The 18467-nt window shown below is 34.8% G+C and overlaps 1 protein-coding gene across 1 annotated transcript; it reads left to right on the top strand.

Moving 5' to 3' along the window:
- The first annotated feature begins 5105 nt into the window (after positions 1–5105).
- Positions 5106–18267, top strand: LOC131152104 (cellulose synthase A catalytic subunit 1 [UDP-forming]). The gene is made up of 14 exons (XM_058103748.1): positions 5106–5542; positions 6705–6900; positions 7000–7181; positions 9341–9470; positions 10060–10246; positions 10675–10941; positions 11090–11435; positions 13592–13729; positions 13825–13950; positions 14614–14826; positions 14942–15206; positions 15999–16195; positions 16308–16658; positions 17330–18267. The coding sequence occupies exons 1-14, from the start codon at positions 5462–5464 to the stop codon at positions 17915–17917; spliced, it is 3267 nt and encodes a 1088-aa protein (XP_057959731.1). The 5' UTR covers positions 5106–5461; the 3' UTR covers positions 17918–18267.
- The last annotated feature ends 200 nt before the right edge of the window (positions 18268–18467 follow it).

The raw sequence follows: 18467 nt of genomic DNA, 5'->3' as shown, positions 1-18467 counted from the left end.
AATACAACACGAAAGGCATGATTTTCAATAATCTTGGGGATAAATGTTGGGATTTTAGCATAAATATTTAACAAAGAATGCAAAAATTGATACTTTGACTCATTTAACAAGAACATCCTAGCATTAGCACAAAATAAAAAAAAAATCAAAATAGTTTAATCCAAATGTGCCGCAAATTTCAAGTATATAATCATGCAAGTATGCCAAAATACATAAGATCTAGAGATATACCGTGTTCTTATTGATAGTATGAATATCAAGAAGACCCAATACTCTAAGAAGCCAAACAAAGAAGCAACAAACTTCAATCTTCTTCTTCAAGCTTGACTTCCCCAATGGTGTCTTCTACAAAAGCCAAATAGATGAGGAAACTTGTTCCTTAAGATTTGTGTTGTAATATGTGGCTCATATGTTGAGTGAAATGCATGCACAAAGAGAAAACATGGTAAAAAACAAGAATGTTGGTTTGTACGATCAAACCGTCGACGATTTTTCTAAGTGCAGATGTAACACCCCAACCTCGAGGGGCCTGGGATATTAACTTTTTACTATTGATTTACAGCGGAAGCAAATAAACTCGATTATTATTAAACTAGAGCACTAATTATCCATATTACAATCATTTATTTCAAAGAAAAAAAATTACACAAGCATAATATCTGACATCATACTAATATTTCTAAACAAATCTTTATTTTTCTATCCCCACCCGCATGCTTACTAAGCCTGATTTCCATCATGCTCTTCAGAATTATCTGAAATAAAAATATGATTGGAGTGAGACAACGCTCAGTAAGTAAATAAGATTATTATTAGTGTGTGGTCAAAATGAGTTTTTTTTTTAAAAATTTCGTAAAACAATACTTAATATTATAACTTCAAAACTGTCTATAGAATAAATATAAATTTAAAAATTTTTGCATAAAACTTTTACCATCAACTATAACAGTAAAATTTTATAATCATATACTATAACTATTAAATTAAACTTTTAACTTTAAAACTGTATAAATATTTAATGATAAATATACATATACTTTCCTTATACGTTTTCTTTAGATCGTCATTTAAGCATTAGAATGATCATTTTCATGTAAACTTACACTTTTTCTTCAAATTATCAGTAACTTTGTACACGTAATTAACTATGTATAAACATATATTATAAAAACCACCCTTAGACCTGTTTGTCGTAAGTCATGTTTACCCCAATGACTGGGTTGTGCGGTCCGAAGACTGGACTTAGTTGGCTGGCCGACCAAACTAAATCAACGTACGTAAACTTTAAGTGAGATTTTCCTTATTAAGTCCTGGTCTGAAACCAAGTGTGTACTCAAGAGAAATCCACTAACATAAATAACCACTCTGTAAATAGTGTGGGTGCACTCTGATCCGTATAAACTTTAAGCTGCGGTACCGAGCATCTGTAACTTTGAACTTTCGTTGCCATAAGGGGTTTTAAAATCATCTTATTATAATTTATGTAATTTAAAATAATATCGTGAAAATCTCATCTTTACTCATATTTACATAAAAAATGTAACGTAAAAATAAACTCATGCCACACAATTTTTTGTGTTAAATATATATATAATTTTATTTTTGAATAGAAAGAAATGCTGAAAATTTACCCGAGGGGATTAGAACATTTCTTAACCCAAAAATAGATGCAAGTATATTAAAGATAGAACTGGTATAATCAAATAAGCGTAAAAATAAACTCATGAAAATTTTATGGAACTAATTAACATAATTGAAATTTACTTATAAAATAAATTCGGGTATGAATTTTAAATAAAAAAAACTAACATAATCAAAATTTACTTACCTTCTTCCTTACAAACACTGTAACTATCTCTAAGAAATGAGATCGGAAAGAATGGGTGAGTGAGAACTTACTCAAAATTCTCTCTCCACCACAAATTCTTTCACTCACTAATCCTTCTCTTTCTTAGAAAATTATTGTGAAAAATGAAGGTTGAGAGCTCCCAATTTATAGAAAAATTTTGGGGAAGAAATGAAATTTATAAAAGTGTGGGGAGATGAGTGAAATTATAATTTTTTTAAAATTAAAGTATGGGCAAGGGATGGGCAAGGTATGGGTTGAGTATGGGATGGGGATGGAGGCCATGTGGGAGTACTTGCCACCATTCCCATTAAATAAATTTTTAATTAACTACTTACCTAATTAATTAATCAATTAGTTAATTAATTATTTTATTATTTTTTTCTTAATCATTATTATCATTATTATTACTTTTAAACTATTTTTAATATTTATTTATTTTATTATTTATTTTTGAATAAGAATTAAATTTGAATTTTGAAAACTCATGTGGGCCCCACATGATCTTGTGAGCCCCACATAACTTCGAGATCCGAATGGATCCTACGTAATTCGAATAACTCTTATACGATTTTATGCATCCTACATAACTTTGACACTCGTGTAAACCTCCATACGGTTTCGGGACTCATGTGGGTCCCACACAGTCTTGTGGGCCCCGCATAGGATACCTATATTATTATTATTTTATCATATATTTCTACAAATTATATAACTCAAAACATTATTTTATGTACTTATTTACGTATATAAACAGTGTCTTGTGGCTCCGGGACTCATGTGGACCCCACATAGTCTTGTGGGCCCCACATATGATACCTATATTATTATCATCTTATTATGTATTTTTACAAATTATGTCTGTCAAAACACTATTTTATGTATATATATTTATTTACGTGTACAAACAGTGTCTATCCTGTTTATCTTATGAAATTCCATTTTGACCAGGCCGACCTCCAGGGAACGACTGAGCCGCAATGGTCTCTGAGCACTCGCTAAGACAAGGTCTTTCTTAGACATCAAACATGGAATCAAGGATCCTACAGAAAAACATTTCTGTATTGATATTAACTTAATGACCATTTTTATTATTTTATTATTATTATATTTTAATTATATATATATTTTTGGGTCATCACAGCAGAAGTAATAGTTGACTGTTTGGTCTTGGCTTAAAACCGTTGACAGTTTTACTCGATTATTCAGTGATGGTTTTCAAATTTCGAACTGGGAAGTTGTATAGGTTGGGTTTCGGGGGGAAAACCTCCGGGAGGGTTATATATACATGTTGTATGATATAACTCTAGGTCTTTTGGACACCAGATAGTGGAAATTCACTGCTGTTTGCTCCCGTCATTGTAGGCATTGTCGAACCACATAATTCTTTATGTCATTGTTTTATTACTTTTATATAATGTGTGTGATTGTGTTTTTTTGTATATTTCACTATTGGTTGCTGTGTTGTAAGATCGTTTGTTTCCACTGCGCATTAATTTGCGCAACAATTTGAAAGTAAATCTCTCTCCTCTCTCATTTTCCCCTCTCAAATGGAACGTACAAGCAATTGAGCATGTATGTGCCACGGTTGGGAAGGGGGAGGGGGTGCTTTTCTTCCTTTTTATAGAGAAAAAGGAAGGCAAGGTATTGCCCTAATGTCCCATTTCCAAAAACACTTCTCAGAGACAAAGAAATCCCATCCTTATCATATAAAGGTGTTTGGAAGCAAGCTCCATCCTATCCTAAAGGAAAATCCTTAATTCAATTAAGGACAACTCCCTATTTGACAAAATTAAAGCAATTAAACCTAAAAAAGTAAAATCAAATGTACTAACTTTGAATTGCAAAAGAAGTGGCCTAGAGAAACCTCTATTAATTGTTTCATGACCAATTAATATCCTTTATCCTCTAATTAATTGAAACTTTTTTATCACGAACAAAATTGGGTATCTACAATAGTTTATAATTATTAATGAATGATTATAATTACTTAATCTTATAAAATAAAAGAAATTAAAAGTTCTTTTGCATGAAAACCTCGAGTCCCATTGACCATAGAGTCCTGGATTTGCGACTCTGTAGGGGTGTGATTATTGACAATTCTAGACGTGGGCAAGGTAGTTTCACTTTCAGTGTTGGTGTATGAAATCCTTTAATACTTGAACTTAGGGTTATTCTCAAGTGTCTAAATATAGCATGGATAGGGGATTTTTTTGTCAAGTCTTAATGAAGTTAGATTCGGGCATGACCTTCTGGTGTATTCAAAAAGTTCACGATGTGGCTCATCTATTCTTTTATTTTTCTTGCATGTGTAAATACTACACTTAGAGAGCTTGAATTCTAAATTTTGAGCTCCCATTTACTAGGTTGGGTGAGCTAATAAAATTTTGAGTAGACTCATTCATTTTTTGGGGTATGCAACTAAACAAGACATTATTCCTATTTAGCACTAACATTAAGTAAAAAAATTACTTACATGATTTGTAAATGCTATTTTGGTCGTTTCAAAGTTTAGAAGTTACACAATTTATATTTTTTAATTTAAAAAAAAAACTAGTAAAAATGTTAGTTGTACAAATATTGATTTTTTTTCTCTAATGGAAGAGGCAAAACAAAAATAAAAAATAAAAATTTTTGTTGTAGTTAAATCATATGCAACACATTTCAACTAACAAATTTTTTTTTTTTGGTTAAAAACCTTACTAAAATTAAATATAATTATGTTGACATGAAGTACACTTGGCATCTTCCAAATGATGCCACTTTAATGAATTAATGGCATTTAATGTATTTAAAAACACCATTAATATTAGTAATTGTATAAAATACAAACTTAATGACTTGATTTACATAAAAATAAAACAAATTAAAATTCAAAGTTTAAAATTATTAATTTACGATTATTTCAAATGTTTTCTCACTTTTATATATTTTTGATAAATCCCTATTTGCACTTTAAAAAATATAATTAACATTTTACATTTATTTTTACATATTGAATTAAAATTTAATTCTTTAATTTCATAATAAAATAATAAATATGTCCTGCCTCTTTCTTCTTTAATATTTTTACATTTAAAATGAAATTTTAAAAAATAAATTATTATTTAATACATAAAAAATAAATATAAACTGTCAAACAGTAACGAGAAAGGGCAGTAACAGTCAATAAGAGTGCTGCCCCAAGGAGAGGGGGCAAAAATGGAAATTTACTTTTTGCGGTAATCTTAGGACGAGAGAACGAAGATCTCTGACAGACGGTGCTGACAAGGGAATGCGCCTTAAGACTGATCCTAAGTCAAGCCGAGCTGAGTTGGATCCCGCCTACCGGTTCAGCCGGTAATATGAATTGGGTCATGAAAATTAAAAACCAATAAATAATAATAACGAGCGGAGATGTGTCGACGATAGGTGGAAGGTGGGTGGGGGAAGTGTAGAGAGAGAGCGATGGCCTCTTGAATTGATTTGGGCAAAGCTCCCCGGATTCTGCATCTCCGATCTTCCCCACCGTCGCATTTTGCTCGAATTCTTACACATTTGAGCAAACACAGATCCCGCGAAGATCTATTTGTGCTTTTATTGGTGCGAATCGGGAAGAAGGGAAATCTGTAGAAGATGGAAGCTGGTGTGGGAATGGTTGCTGGGTCGCACAAGAGGAACGAGTTGGTTCGGATTCGGCACGATGGAGATAATGGGGTTCGTGTTTTCTGCATACCCCATTTCGATTCTTGTTCTCAATTTTTTTAATTTTTTAATTTTTTTTGCTTTTGATTTTATGCGTCTGGGGTGATTGGATCTGAGTGGTAGTGTCCTGAAAGTGAGTTCTGATATAATACTTTTTTTGGGTCTAATTTCATTGATCAATGAAATGGGATTTTTTATTTTTAATTCATGAATTTAGTGTTCACATCCGGTTTTAAACTTGTGTGAGAACTTTAAAAATAAAAGAACAAAAAATCAGTACACAATGGAGGATTTGATCTGTCTGTTGGTTGAACTGAAGTGGGTGTTAGTATTTAGTTCTAGGATGTTCTAGTTAAGTGATTATGAGTCTTATCTGTTGTTTTTCCCTTTCTCTGGTTGTGTTGCGGTGATTGGATCTGGGTGATGGTGTTGCGGAATTGAGTTATTGAGCTCCTAGTTTTGATTCTTTCCGTTGAATCTGGAAATGGGAAGTGACTGGATCTGATTGTTGTGAATTTTACTTGAATACTGTGGGTTTTGCTTTCGGGGCTGTGCAAGTTTCTGCAGAAGTTGAGATTCGGTGAAATATGTTTTTCAACTTTTCGATTATTTGACACAGTTGTTTGGGACTTCGTTCCCTGATTGGGTTCACAGATTTTTCTTTACTGAGGTTTTTTATGGCTGCCTTGATAAATCTCTCTCTCTCTCTCTCTCCTCCCCAGCTATGATCCACTCATAATTTTTTCTGGGCTTTCTTCTAACAGTCTGAGATGGTGATTTTTTTATTAACTACATACGTTTGAATTCTAGTTTATTTTGGAGTAACACGTTGGATTGGGCTTTTCATTTCTTGGATTGCCTTATTTTTGTCTGCCACGGTAAAGGGACTGTGTGATTACCAGATAGGATTTCTCAGGAAACAGCGTGCACCCAATGGTACTTCAGCCATAAGTCTTTTTGTGCCATATCTCCTTCCGGTGGTTGCGGATGCCTTTGCCCACTAGATGTTTGAAGATGGAAATTGTTTAGTAATTTGCAAACAACTACACTGGTGTTTGTGAAATTGCCTAACTTTATTGCAGTCTTAGTTGCATTTAATATTTATTTCTTGCAAAAGAGTTTTTGTTGATTTCTCACGAAGTTCTTGTCATCATTTGTTCCTGGGATCATGCAGCCAAAGCCTTTGAAGTATTTGAATGGCCAAATATGTCAAATCTGTGGAGATAGTGTTGGACTTACAGCTGCTGGTGATGTCTTTGTTGCTTGCAATGAATGTGCATTCCCCGTTTGTAGGCCTTGTTATGAGTATGAGCGGAAGGATGGGAACCAGTCTTGTCCCCAGTGCAAGACTAGATATAGAAGACACAAAGGTTAGCTTGATTATTGATGTCCCTTTTGGACTCAGTTGCATTGTATGTGTTGCTGCCAATGGTACTGGAAATGAAGTTAATAAAGTTAACATATTTCAGGGAGTCCTAGAGTGGAGGGCGATGATGAAGAGGATGATGTTGATGATCTGGAGAATGAGTTCAACTGCTCAAAAGGAAATAGTAAGGCAAGACGCCAGTGGCAGGGGGAAGATGCAGACCTTTCTTCTTCCTCGAGACACGAAGCCCAACAACCGATTCCCCTTCTTACCAATGGACAGCCAGTAAGCAAATAAGACAATTTCCAATGCCTGTGCTTTAGTTTGCGTGTGAGAATTCATGCATTGCTACATTGGCTTTTTAGTATTATGTCATTTGCTTTTCTCGTTTAGTTCTTAGAGTGAGTATTTTTTGGGTACTATTTAGTCATTTTGAGTGTTTATCTGCTAATGGCTCATGTCTGTATCATCCAATCTTTCTGCTGAAAATGGTAGAAAAAAAATCTTGTTCTTTATTGAGGTTGGTCTGTTAATTGTTACGTTACGGTATAACTATATGAGGAGGGCGTCCCCGGGCCATAAGGCTCCCTGCTTCGCGAAGGTAAGGGGAGGATCGTCACAGCGTATGCAGCCTTACCCCTACTTTTATGTAGAGAGGCTGTTTCCTTGGACTCGAACCCATGACCAACCGGTCACAAAGGAGCAACCTTCCTGTTGATCCAAGGCCTGCCTCCTTTAACTGTATGAGAAGTGAGAGGGAAATTAGAAATTGTTGTTTATTCTAGGCCATTTACCTTCTATTTCATGGATGGGTTAATAAAATTCATTTGACTCAGAAACTAGAATAGAATCTAGCGCGATTAGTTTGATAATCTATCCTTTGCATCAATACCTTTACAAAAATTTGGGAGGTGGGGGTGATTAACAAATCAATTAATGGTACGCATAACAAGGGAAACCTTTTTTAAGGTCTTTTTCTTTTGAGGAGGGCATTCCTGTCCATCTCTCTGTCTGTTTTTTCTTGCAAAGACTAAAGAAAACTTCAATGAAGGATTTTAAACAAACTTGAATTTTTGGCTTTGTTTCTCCAGTCTCTGCTCTTGGAGCAGAGCACTGTTCTGTTGTTGAGAAACAAGGGTTGTTTTGCCATAGTACTGATTGCCTGGGGTAGTTTATCATTTTTCTTCAAGTTTTTGATTAGTTTTGCTTGATTTTTAGTTCTTTGAGAAGCTTGCATACACCCAAATATGATTTACAAAAACATGAACATTCATTTTTTTTTTAGTAAACTTTGTATATTTTTCCCCATAACAAAAAGAAACATTTTGTTAAGGCCATTTTCTTTTAAGAAGGGCATTCTTGTCTGCTCTCTGACTGTTTTGTCTTGGTAGATAAAAGAAAACATCAACGATTGGCCTTCTCTTCAAGGACTTCTAGCAAACTTGAATTTTGGGCTTCAACCCCCCAGTCTCCGCTCTTGGAGCAGAGCACAGTTTTGTCATTGTGAACAATGTGAAGAATGGGCTGTTCGGCCACTGTACTGTTTTCCTGGGGTGGTTTATCATTTTTCTTTAAAGTTCTTGATTAGTTTTCTTGATTTCTAGTTCTTAGAGAAGCATACATACACATAATATGATTTATATGATTTTTAACATCATAAAATTCAGTTTTTTAGTAATTTTCTTTGTACTTCCCATATATATATATATATATATATATATATATATATATGTTCTATAACATCTTAGCTTACGTGGAATAAGATGAAATATTTCTACGGTACTAGTTATTCTATCCAATATGGAATAGGAAAGGATAGACATTCCCATGGTAAAATTTGGGAATAGTTATTCCTTACCTATTCCTTGTTATGGATCCATAAAAACTTTTACATGATTATTTGCTTTATGATAATATTTATTCCTGTGTGAACTATTATTAATTTCTTCTATTATAGCTATTCTATTCCTAGGAATAGGCATTTCGTGAACCAAATGTAGCCTTAATTTTATAACTCTTAAGCTTTTAGTATGATTCCATATTTGTTGAAATATTTCATTTTCATTATATTTTGCTTGTTGCACACATATTCCTGTAATTTGGAATTGATTTTTGAAATTTGTACCGAGTTTTTCCATTCCTTTCAATTTGATTCTCTATTCAGAACTCCTGAAAAACTGGGATTTTGATTCACAATTTAAATTTTGATTTGACCTAAGCATGATTCCTTTTCCTCTGGCAATTGATGGTGCTCATTAGAATAGTTTATTGAAAAATATTTACATGGTTTTTGTATAAGTTCGAGTGACTGTTATTGTCAAGTTTGAAATTGTAATTGAATGTGTCTGTTGTGAATGGAATTGGCTTTTTTTTTTTGTGCTTTTTTTTTTGTTTGATTTATTGGGTTTGTAATCCTTCACTTAGCAACATGCCCAATTTTTTAGGTATCTGGTGAAATTCCAAGTGCCACACCTGACAACCAATCCGTGCGAACAACATCTGGTCCCTTGGGCCCTTCTGAAAAGAACATTCACTCACTTCACTCACTTCCATATATTGATCCAAGGCAACCAGGTACTTCAGTAACTAGAAGCTGTTGGTGTAATAATCTTTAGAAAAGTTTAAGGCCTGTTCACTTGTGCAAAACAATTTTATTATCTATGTCCAATTTTCCAACAAATCACAATGCCATCTTGTTCTTTAGTTTGCCAAGATTTTATATTAAAAGAGAGAAAATAAAGGGTTTGCTTAGTAGTGGAGAACAATTTTCATTTTTCATTCTAGATTTCCAAATAATTTAAAAAATGTGACCTTGTTTTTCAATCTTCTAAAATTTAAATGGAAATCAGAAATCTAGAAAACAATAAAAAGATGTTTTCCAACTTTCCTATACAAATGGAGAAAATTGGGGAAAAAAAAAAAAAGGAAATGGAAAATAGTATTTTTTTTTCTATAAGTGAACAGTTCCAAAACTTTTTTATTGTTTTAAGATTTTTTATACAAATGTAGGAAAACTGAAAAATAAGCTAGCACATTTGTAATTTTTTAAGAAACTGAAAAATGGAAAATGTAAACTGTTCTCCACAACAAAATGAGCCCGTATATTTCAAATGTATGGTTTTTGAGGCCTATGGTTTTATCATATCAAGTATTATTATTGCAGTTCCAGTGAGAATAGTGGACCCTTCGAAGGACCTGAATTCTTATGGTCTTGGAAATGTTGACTGGAAGGAGAGGGTTGAAGGTTGGAAGCTTAAACAAGAGAAAAATATGATGCAGATGACCAGTAGATACACTGAAGGGAAGGGAGACCTAGAAGGCACTGGTTCAAATGGTGAAGAACTGCAAATGTTAGTGCCTTGCTTTCCTTGCTCTTAAATTAAAGATGCGAAATAAGTTATATTTTTTTTAACAAAATGTTTCTATTATTGTTTATTATTATTATTTGGGTGTGTTTTTTGGCGGGTGGGAAGGGGGCAGATTAGAATGTAAGATAAGTCAGTTGCATTTTTTGGCATTTATGATTCTTGAAATTGCATGTTTTGTATTTTTCAGTCAATTTTCAGTCCATATTTTGGTCAATGACTCCACATTTTGATGTTATATGAGTATATTCTTTTCATTATCTTATTTTCATATTGTGCGATAACTGAGTAATAAAGCATGGGCTTAAGCCTTCAATTTTTTTATGGGGAATGAATGGTTGATTAACCAATTAATCCATTGAATTGTTTGTGCATTTTCCATGAGTTGATAAATTGTTTTTTTTTTTTTGCAGGGCTGATGATGCTCGGCAACCCATGAGTCGTGTAGTGCCCATTTCTTCTTCTCATCTTACTCCTTATCGCATTGTAATTATACTCCGGCTTATTATCTTGGGCGTCTTCTTACAATATCGTGCAACTCACCCTGTGAATGATGCATATCCTTTGTGGCTTACTTCGGTTATCTGTGAGATTTGGTTTGCCTTATCCTGGCTCTTGGATCAGTTTCCAAAATGGTCTCCTATTAACCGCGAGACTTACCTTGACAGGCTTGCACTGAGGTTGCTTTGCTTCATTAATATTATTATTATTATTTTTGTTGTTATTTTTACCATCTCAAATGCAACATCCCTTTGGAACACTCTGGGGCCTTGTTGGGATGGTAGTTGTATGATACTATGATGTTAATCTCAGTTTTCATTTTTGCAGATATGATCGGGAAGGGGAACCCTCACAGTTGGCCCCTATAGACATCTTTGTTAGTACAGTGGATCCCCTCAAAGAGCCTCCTCTTGTAACAGCTAACACTGTGCTGTCTATACTTTCCGTGGATTACCCTGTCGACAAAGTTTCTTGCTATGTTTCAGATGATGGGTCTGCGATGTTGACCTTTGAAGCCCTCTCTGAGACTTCAGAGTTTGCAAGAAAGTGGGTGCCCTTCTGCAAGAAGCACAACATTGAGCCTAGGGCCCCTGAATTTTATTTTGCCCAGAAAATAGATTACTTGAAGGACAAAATACAACCTTCCTTTGTGAAAGAGCGCAGGGCGATGAAGGTGAGTGGTGGCATATCATGTTTAAATATATCTATGTTGGATTGTCTTGCTCCATATGAACATACGACTTGGAGATGTGGCCAAAGTTTTGTATATTAATTTGTGCTCACTCCTATGTGTGCTATGGTGCCTAATTTTTAGACATGATTAACGGTTGTTTATGGAAAATGACTTTTAATCCTATCTACATCTGCATTTTATTTGGCAATACTAATTTTGATTTTTAATAATAACAAGGGATGGTAAAGAAAAAAAAATAATAATAAATTTCCTTTCCCTCCTCACTTGAATTGTGTCTCAATGTGCCTTCTTTTTTTTTATTGGTTTCTCTTTTAATGTTTGGTTGTTCCAATTTTATTGCATTACAACATATTGTGTTTATTAGGTTCTAAACTAATTATCTCAAGATTATTTTTTCTTGGCTGAGAAATTTTTAAAATTTTATTTTAGCAAATAAGCGGTTCATATGTCAAGGAGCATAGGAGTGTTAGAAATAAATATTACATCACGCTTAAATGCAAAGAGGAGTTCAAATAGCGGTCCGAACTCCACTATTACCTCTACATGTCGTATATTTGTAGTTTTAATGTTTTACTGGTATTGATCAACTTGGTTTATTGGATTGCTATAGATTGTGTGTGAGAGTGGGAGAGAACTGAGAGAGAAGGAAATCAAGAGGGAAGGAAAGTCACTGAGGAGGGACTATCTAAAAAATTACATGTAGATTTATCTTTTAAAAATTTTATACTTACATGTAAGATTCTAAGAATTGTTATAGATTTTTATTTGAGTCTGGTAAAAAGTAATTCCATTAGAAGTAAATGTATGATTATTTATAAATGAACTTCTAAACTAGTAGACCCTTGCATATACAACTTGAGGTGTTGTCCATTACTTTTGGTTCCTACTTACATGTTTACCAGGCTCGTAGTCTGAAAGTAATAATGTACATTACCCAGTTGATGTGCTGTGTTTCTGTTGATATGGATGCACATGTCAGAATTCAACAGTAATAGTTTCACATCAATCTTAAGAAAAAGTAATATTTGAGGACATCGTAGTAAATTTAAAGAAAATTGTTAGACATGATTAAAATCTCAGAAACTTTAGGTTTCAAATATTTCTCCTTAATACTCACCATAAAAAAATGGGGTAAAAGACACTCATGTCCCCTGAGGTTTGGCAAAAATATGTGGACCTCTTGGTTTCAAAAATCCATGGACCTCCCTTGAAGTTTGGCAAAAATGCACATACCTCCCTCAAGGTTCCAAAAAATCTGACAACTCCCTTGACATTTGATTTTTGAGACACTTATACCCCGCTCTTGGCTTGCATTTTTGTAAAACATCGGTGAAGGTCCATGTTGTTTTGCCTAACCTCTGGGAGGTCCATGAGATTTTTGAAACTTCATTGAGGTGTACTCTTTTTGCCAAACCTCAAGGGAGGTTTGTGGAACTTTTGAAACCTCAGAAGGTGGTCTGCATCTACTTGCCAAAACTCAGGCAAAATCAGTGTCTTTTCCCTAAAAAATGTCATCTTAGTCATGGGAGTGCACAATTGCAGAGAGTAGTAAAGGTTTAATGAGTTATTAATGATATGCTGTTGACTTTAAAGCTGTAGAATGGTTCTGTGAACTACAAACAAGAATTTTTGGGAATGCTACATTAAAGCCAATAAGATTGCAGTCTTGTTTCCGACTTTTGTTTGATTGGAAAAATTTTCAGCTGTGAAGTATATCTTTGTTTTAATCTATTCAAGTTCAGTCAATCAATTAGTTTTTTCCTATGATGATATATGGAAATATTTGTAAGATTTGAAATGTTTATTTCATACTTAAACAAATGTTTAAAAAGACAATTGTGGGCATATTACCCCCCTAAAAAAGAAAAAAACTGCTGCTAAATAAGTACTTTATGTTGATGGATATATTTGTTTGGTTGCATGAATATAAGTTATATCAATATGCAATCATCCCTAGTCATTGACTCATTACTTAATTGTTGCACCTGCATTCTGAGCAAGTTGTTATAGAAAGCCATATGAGCATTATGAGGCCTTTGAGTAGAGTAAACATTATTTAGTTGTATTATTATTTATATATATATTATTATTTGTGTTATGGCTTAATGGAAAATGGTATGCATATTGCCCTACAGAGAGAATATGAAGAATTCAAGGTAAGAATCAACGCCCTCGTTGCTAAAGCACAGAAGATGCCTGAAGAAGGTTGGACAATGCAGGATGGCACTCCTTGGCCTGGAAACAACCCTAGGGATCACCCAGGAATGATCCAGGTATTATCATTTTTCCTTGGTGTGCTTAACATCACATATTTGTCTTTTTTCCTTTTTTACCCAAAGGTTTTACTTTCATTATCATTGAATGACAGGTGTTCTTGGGGCACAGTGGGGGGCTTGATACAGACGGGAATGAACTACCTCGACTAGTCTATGTTTCTCGTGAGAAACGACCGGGCTTCCAACATCACAAGAAAGCTGGAGCCATGAATGCTTTGGTTTGTTATCCTTAAAAGCCAATTATCTGAAATTCTTATTTCTTTTGCTCATGCATAGCCAATGCTTGTTTCAAATCCTACTAATCTGCTTGTGTGGATGCTTTGGTTTGTTATCCTTAAAAGCCAATTATCTGAAATTTTTGTTTCTTTTGCTCATGCATAGCCAATGCTTGTTTCAAATCCTACTAATCTGCTTGTGTGGACATTGATTATTACCCATGATGTGGGACAATATTTTGCATGTCTGAATATTTATGTTAATGGCATTTATGGGAAAAATATTGCAAAAGTGGTTTAGTGGCTGAATGTGGCTAATAGTACTGATTATTGGATTTAGATGGTGAATTTGTCTTTCATGTTGTTATTCTATTCATGAGGCTCCCTCTGGTATGAACCTTCTCAGTTTTTGGGTTGTGAATTAGCCACTTCTATCATGGAATGAAGGGATTCTGACTTTTTTTTTTTTTCTACTTTCAAAAAGAAAATTTCAAAGTAAACTATTTGTAAAAGTTAAAAAAGATGTTGGCATATCCGTGCACCCTGGGTCAGTGTGACATGTTTGTTTCCCTCATGGACCATGGAGGTTTGTTCAAAGAGGTGTGCTAAACCCTTCCATTTCTGATTATTTCACGAGCATGACTTGTTTTATTTTGTGTTTCCTAGATTCGAGTTTCAGCTGTCCTGACCAATGGTGCATATCTTTTGAACGTCGATTGTGACCACTACTTCAACAACAGTAAAGCTCTTAAAGAAGCTATGTGTTTCATGATGGATCCTATGCTTGGAAAGAAAACATGCTATGTGCAATTTCCCCAACGTTTTGATGGCATTGACTTGCATGATCGATATGCTAATCGTAATATTGTCTTTTTTGATGTAAGTCCCAACAGATTTAAGTGATCATGGAAAAAACTTTTTCTTTCCCTCAAGTACTTTGTGTTATGCTTAGCTGGGTAGGCTAAGAATATTTTATTTTTGGTATATTTTGCAGATCAACTTGAAAGGGTTTGATGGCATCCAAGGTCCAGTATATGTGGGAACTGGATGTTGTTTTAACAGGCAAGCTCTATATGGTTATGATCCAGTACTAACTGAGGCAGATCTGGAACCAAACATTATTGTCAAGAGTTGTTGTGGTTCAAGAAAGAAGGGAAGGAGTGGCAACAAGAAGTATGTTGATAAGAAGAGGGCAGCTAAAAGAACTGAATCCACCATTCCCATTTTCAATATGGAGGATATTGAAGAGGGTGTTGAAGGTATTTTAAAAAAGTTATGGAGTTCATTATTCCTTAAATTTGGCATAATGTTCCAGATTTTGCTTTGGGGTTTGGTGTCTGTTTTCTTCCAGTTTACACATGTTCTGAGTTTAACACATACAATTTTAAAACATTTATACTTCCTTTTGAAAACATTTTCAATTTTGGATCCAATATAGAGGGTTTCAATTGATATTTATGCATTACATTGCTGAGAAATTTCAGCAATTTCATGGGTGTTCCAAAATATGTCAAATTAGGGATTCTTTGTTGATTTTGGGCGCAGTTGAGATTAAGACCAGGAAATGGCATATTAGCATTCATTCTACATGACTATGTGATGGAGAACCACAAATGGAGTTTAGATGTTTATATCGTAGATAATTTTTTTAATTTTAGTTTGGGAAAATTTACTTATTAATTTAGGTTTATTTTGTGTATTTAAGTACTCTGGGTTATTTTGTAATTTCCTGTTCTATTGGGGTGTTTATATAAATGTATGTTTTAGTTAGCTGGACACACAAGTTATTGTACAGTTATTGATTTGAATTCAGACTACTGCAGTACCCCCCCCCCCCTCTCCGTCTCTGTGTCCCACAGGTTCCTGCCTCCTTCCTTCCTTCTTTTCCCTCTCTCATCTGTGTTTTGTTGTCCTCTCTTGTCTTTTCTGTCTTCCTGCTGCTGCTGCTTCTCTTCTTCTTTCTTCTTCTAATTCTCTCAATTCTCCCTCTGTATTTCTGAATTCTAATACTGTGCTACACAATGTTTAAGTCCCCCTTTTGTGTTCTTCAGGATATGATGATGAGAGATCACTCCTTATGTCTCAAAAAAGCTTAGAGAAGCGATTTGGTCAGTCCCCAGTTTTTATTGCAGCCACATTCATGGAGCAGGGAGGCATACCACCGTCAACCAATCCTGCAACTCTTTTAAAGGAGGCCATCCATGTTATTAGCTGTGGATACGAGGATAAGACTGAATGGGGCAAAGAGGTTAGTTGATATTACAGCTTGCCTTCCAGCTGTGCATGGCTGGCTTCTTTAATTTTATTGTATCTTGGATTTGAAATAATGTGTTCATCATTTTTTTTTTTTCCAAAACCAGATTGGATGGATCTATGGTTCCGTGACAGAAGATATTTTAACTGGGTTTAAGATGCATGCTCGGGGTTGGATTTCAATTTATTGCATGCCTCCCCGCCCAGCATTTAAAGGGTCTGCTCCTATTAATCTTTCCGATAGGTTAAACCAGGTCCTTCGATGGGCCTTGGGATCAATTGAGATTCTTTTGAGCAGGCATTGCCCCATCTGGTATGGCTACAATGGAAGACTGAAGCTTTTGGAGAGACTGGCATATATCAATACCATTGTTTACCCTCTGACGTCCATCCCGCTGATTGCTTATTGTACTCTGCCTGCGTTTTGTCTCCTTACTGGAAAATTCATCATTCCTGAGGTGGGTGATAATTTTACCTTCTCTTCACATGGCATTTTGTGCATTTTATGTGAATTTGTTCATTGCCTAATTCAGAATTGAGCTGTTAATAAACCCAGAAGTTTTGGAATAGTGCATTTAGGTCAGCACTTCTTAACAGAAGCTTGTCCTGTTATCACATGGTTCACCTAGAAATTTCTGAAAACACATTTGAAAGTTTACGCAAGCTTATAATTTACCCTTGGAAAGGTTTTGCTGAGCTGATTAAATGTCGTGCTGTACCGATGTAGCGTTTCTTTAGTTTTAAACGGGCCTTATGATAAAATCTTTGTTTGTGCATATTAGCCAATGCCTTGTTTGTGCATATTAGTCAAATCCGGACCATTGTTGGATTCTTTTTGTTTGTTTGTATCCTTCTATGCCAAGGACATGATGTTTGACCTAAATATGCATTCTTCTAAAGTTCACTTGTTTTTTTGCAATGATGCACAAGTCTCTTCCTTTCATGCTGCTATGCATGTTATCTTAGAATTTGCTGATTGTAAAATAAGATTCTGCAAGCAATATTTTCATGTCAATACTGTGATAATCTTTATACGTTCTTTGTTTTTTGGTGGTCTGGGGGGTGTGATTTTGCTTTGTCGCCCTGGACATTTAATGAACATGTTAATACCTTTTTTTTTTCTTTGCAGATAAGCAATTATGCTAGCATGTGGTTTATTCTCCTCTTTGTTTCCATTTTTTCAACTGGAATCCTCGAGCTTAGGTGGAGTGGAGTCAGCATTGAAGACTGGTGGAGGAATGAACAGTTCTGGGTCATTGGTGGTACATCGGCCCATCTTTTTGCTGTCTTCCAAGGGCTCCTGAAAGTGCTTGCTGGGATTGATACGAACTTTACTGTGACATCAAAGGCATCTGATGAAGATGGGGAGTTTGCTGAGCTTTATGTGTTTAAATGGACATCTCTTCTCATTCCACCAACTACAGTCCTTATCGTCAACCTGGTTGGTATTGTGGCTGGCATTTCATACGCCATAAACAGTGGTTATCAGTCATGGGGGCCACTATTCGGCAAGCTGTTCTTTGCCTTGTGGGTCGTTGCCCATCTCTATCCATTTTTGAAGGGTCTCTTGGGTCGCCAAAATCGTACTCCAACAATAGTAATTGTTTGGTCCATCCTCCTTGCTTCCATATTCTCCTTGCTATGGGTACGGATTGATCCCTTCACAACTGGTAGCTCAACCTCTACATCAAATGGTCAGTGCGGCGTCACTTGCTAGTTCATTCCCAGACCAACACTTATTGAGACAATCATTCTCCCTTTTCGTGCCAGCCATCTGCCTGCTGGTCTGCTGTGTAAATAACAAAAAATTAAGTATCAAAATGGTCTGGAGGATTAAAATTATGTTGTTTTATCATCTTTATGTCTAAGAGTTTGTTTAATGGATGAAGACGATGTAGGAAGCCCCATTGTCTCATGGTCCCTTCTCATTTTTTTATTTTGTCTCCACCAGTGTTTATGTTGGTTCAATTGGAATTGTTCTTTCATGCAATTTTTTTTATATGGATCATTCTGTAATGTTGTGAGGAGTTTTGTCTGGGATAGATATAAAAGATTCATTTAAAGTCCTTTCGTGTTGAGACAGATTGGTGGTTCTTTGCATTCCGCAAGGTGGCATGCTTTAAATTATGGATTTTCTCCTTTTGTTCTATTTAAGAAAGTAACTTGAAGGAGTTTTGCCTTTTTCTCCCAATTTTTTTTTTCAAATAGTGCAACTGAGATTTTGTTCGGTATTGAAATCTTCTATCAGCTTCAATATTTTTTGGCAC

Source organism: Malania oleifera, chromosome 3 (assembly GCF_029873635.1).
Source record: "Malania oleifera isolate guangnan ecotype guangnan chromosome 3, ASM2987363v1, whole genome shotgun sequence".
NCBI classification, from domain to species: Eukaryota; Viridiplantae; Streptophyta; class Magnoliopsida; order Santalales; family Ximeniaceae; genus Malania; species Malania oleifera.
This window is presented reverse-complemented; position numbering and strand designations above follow the sequence as displayed.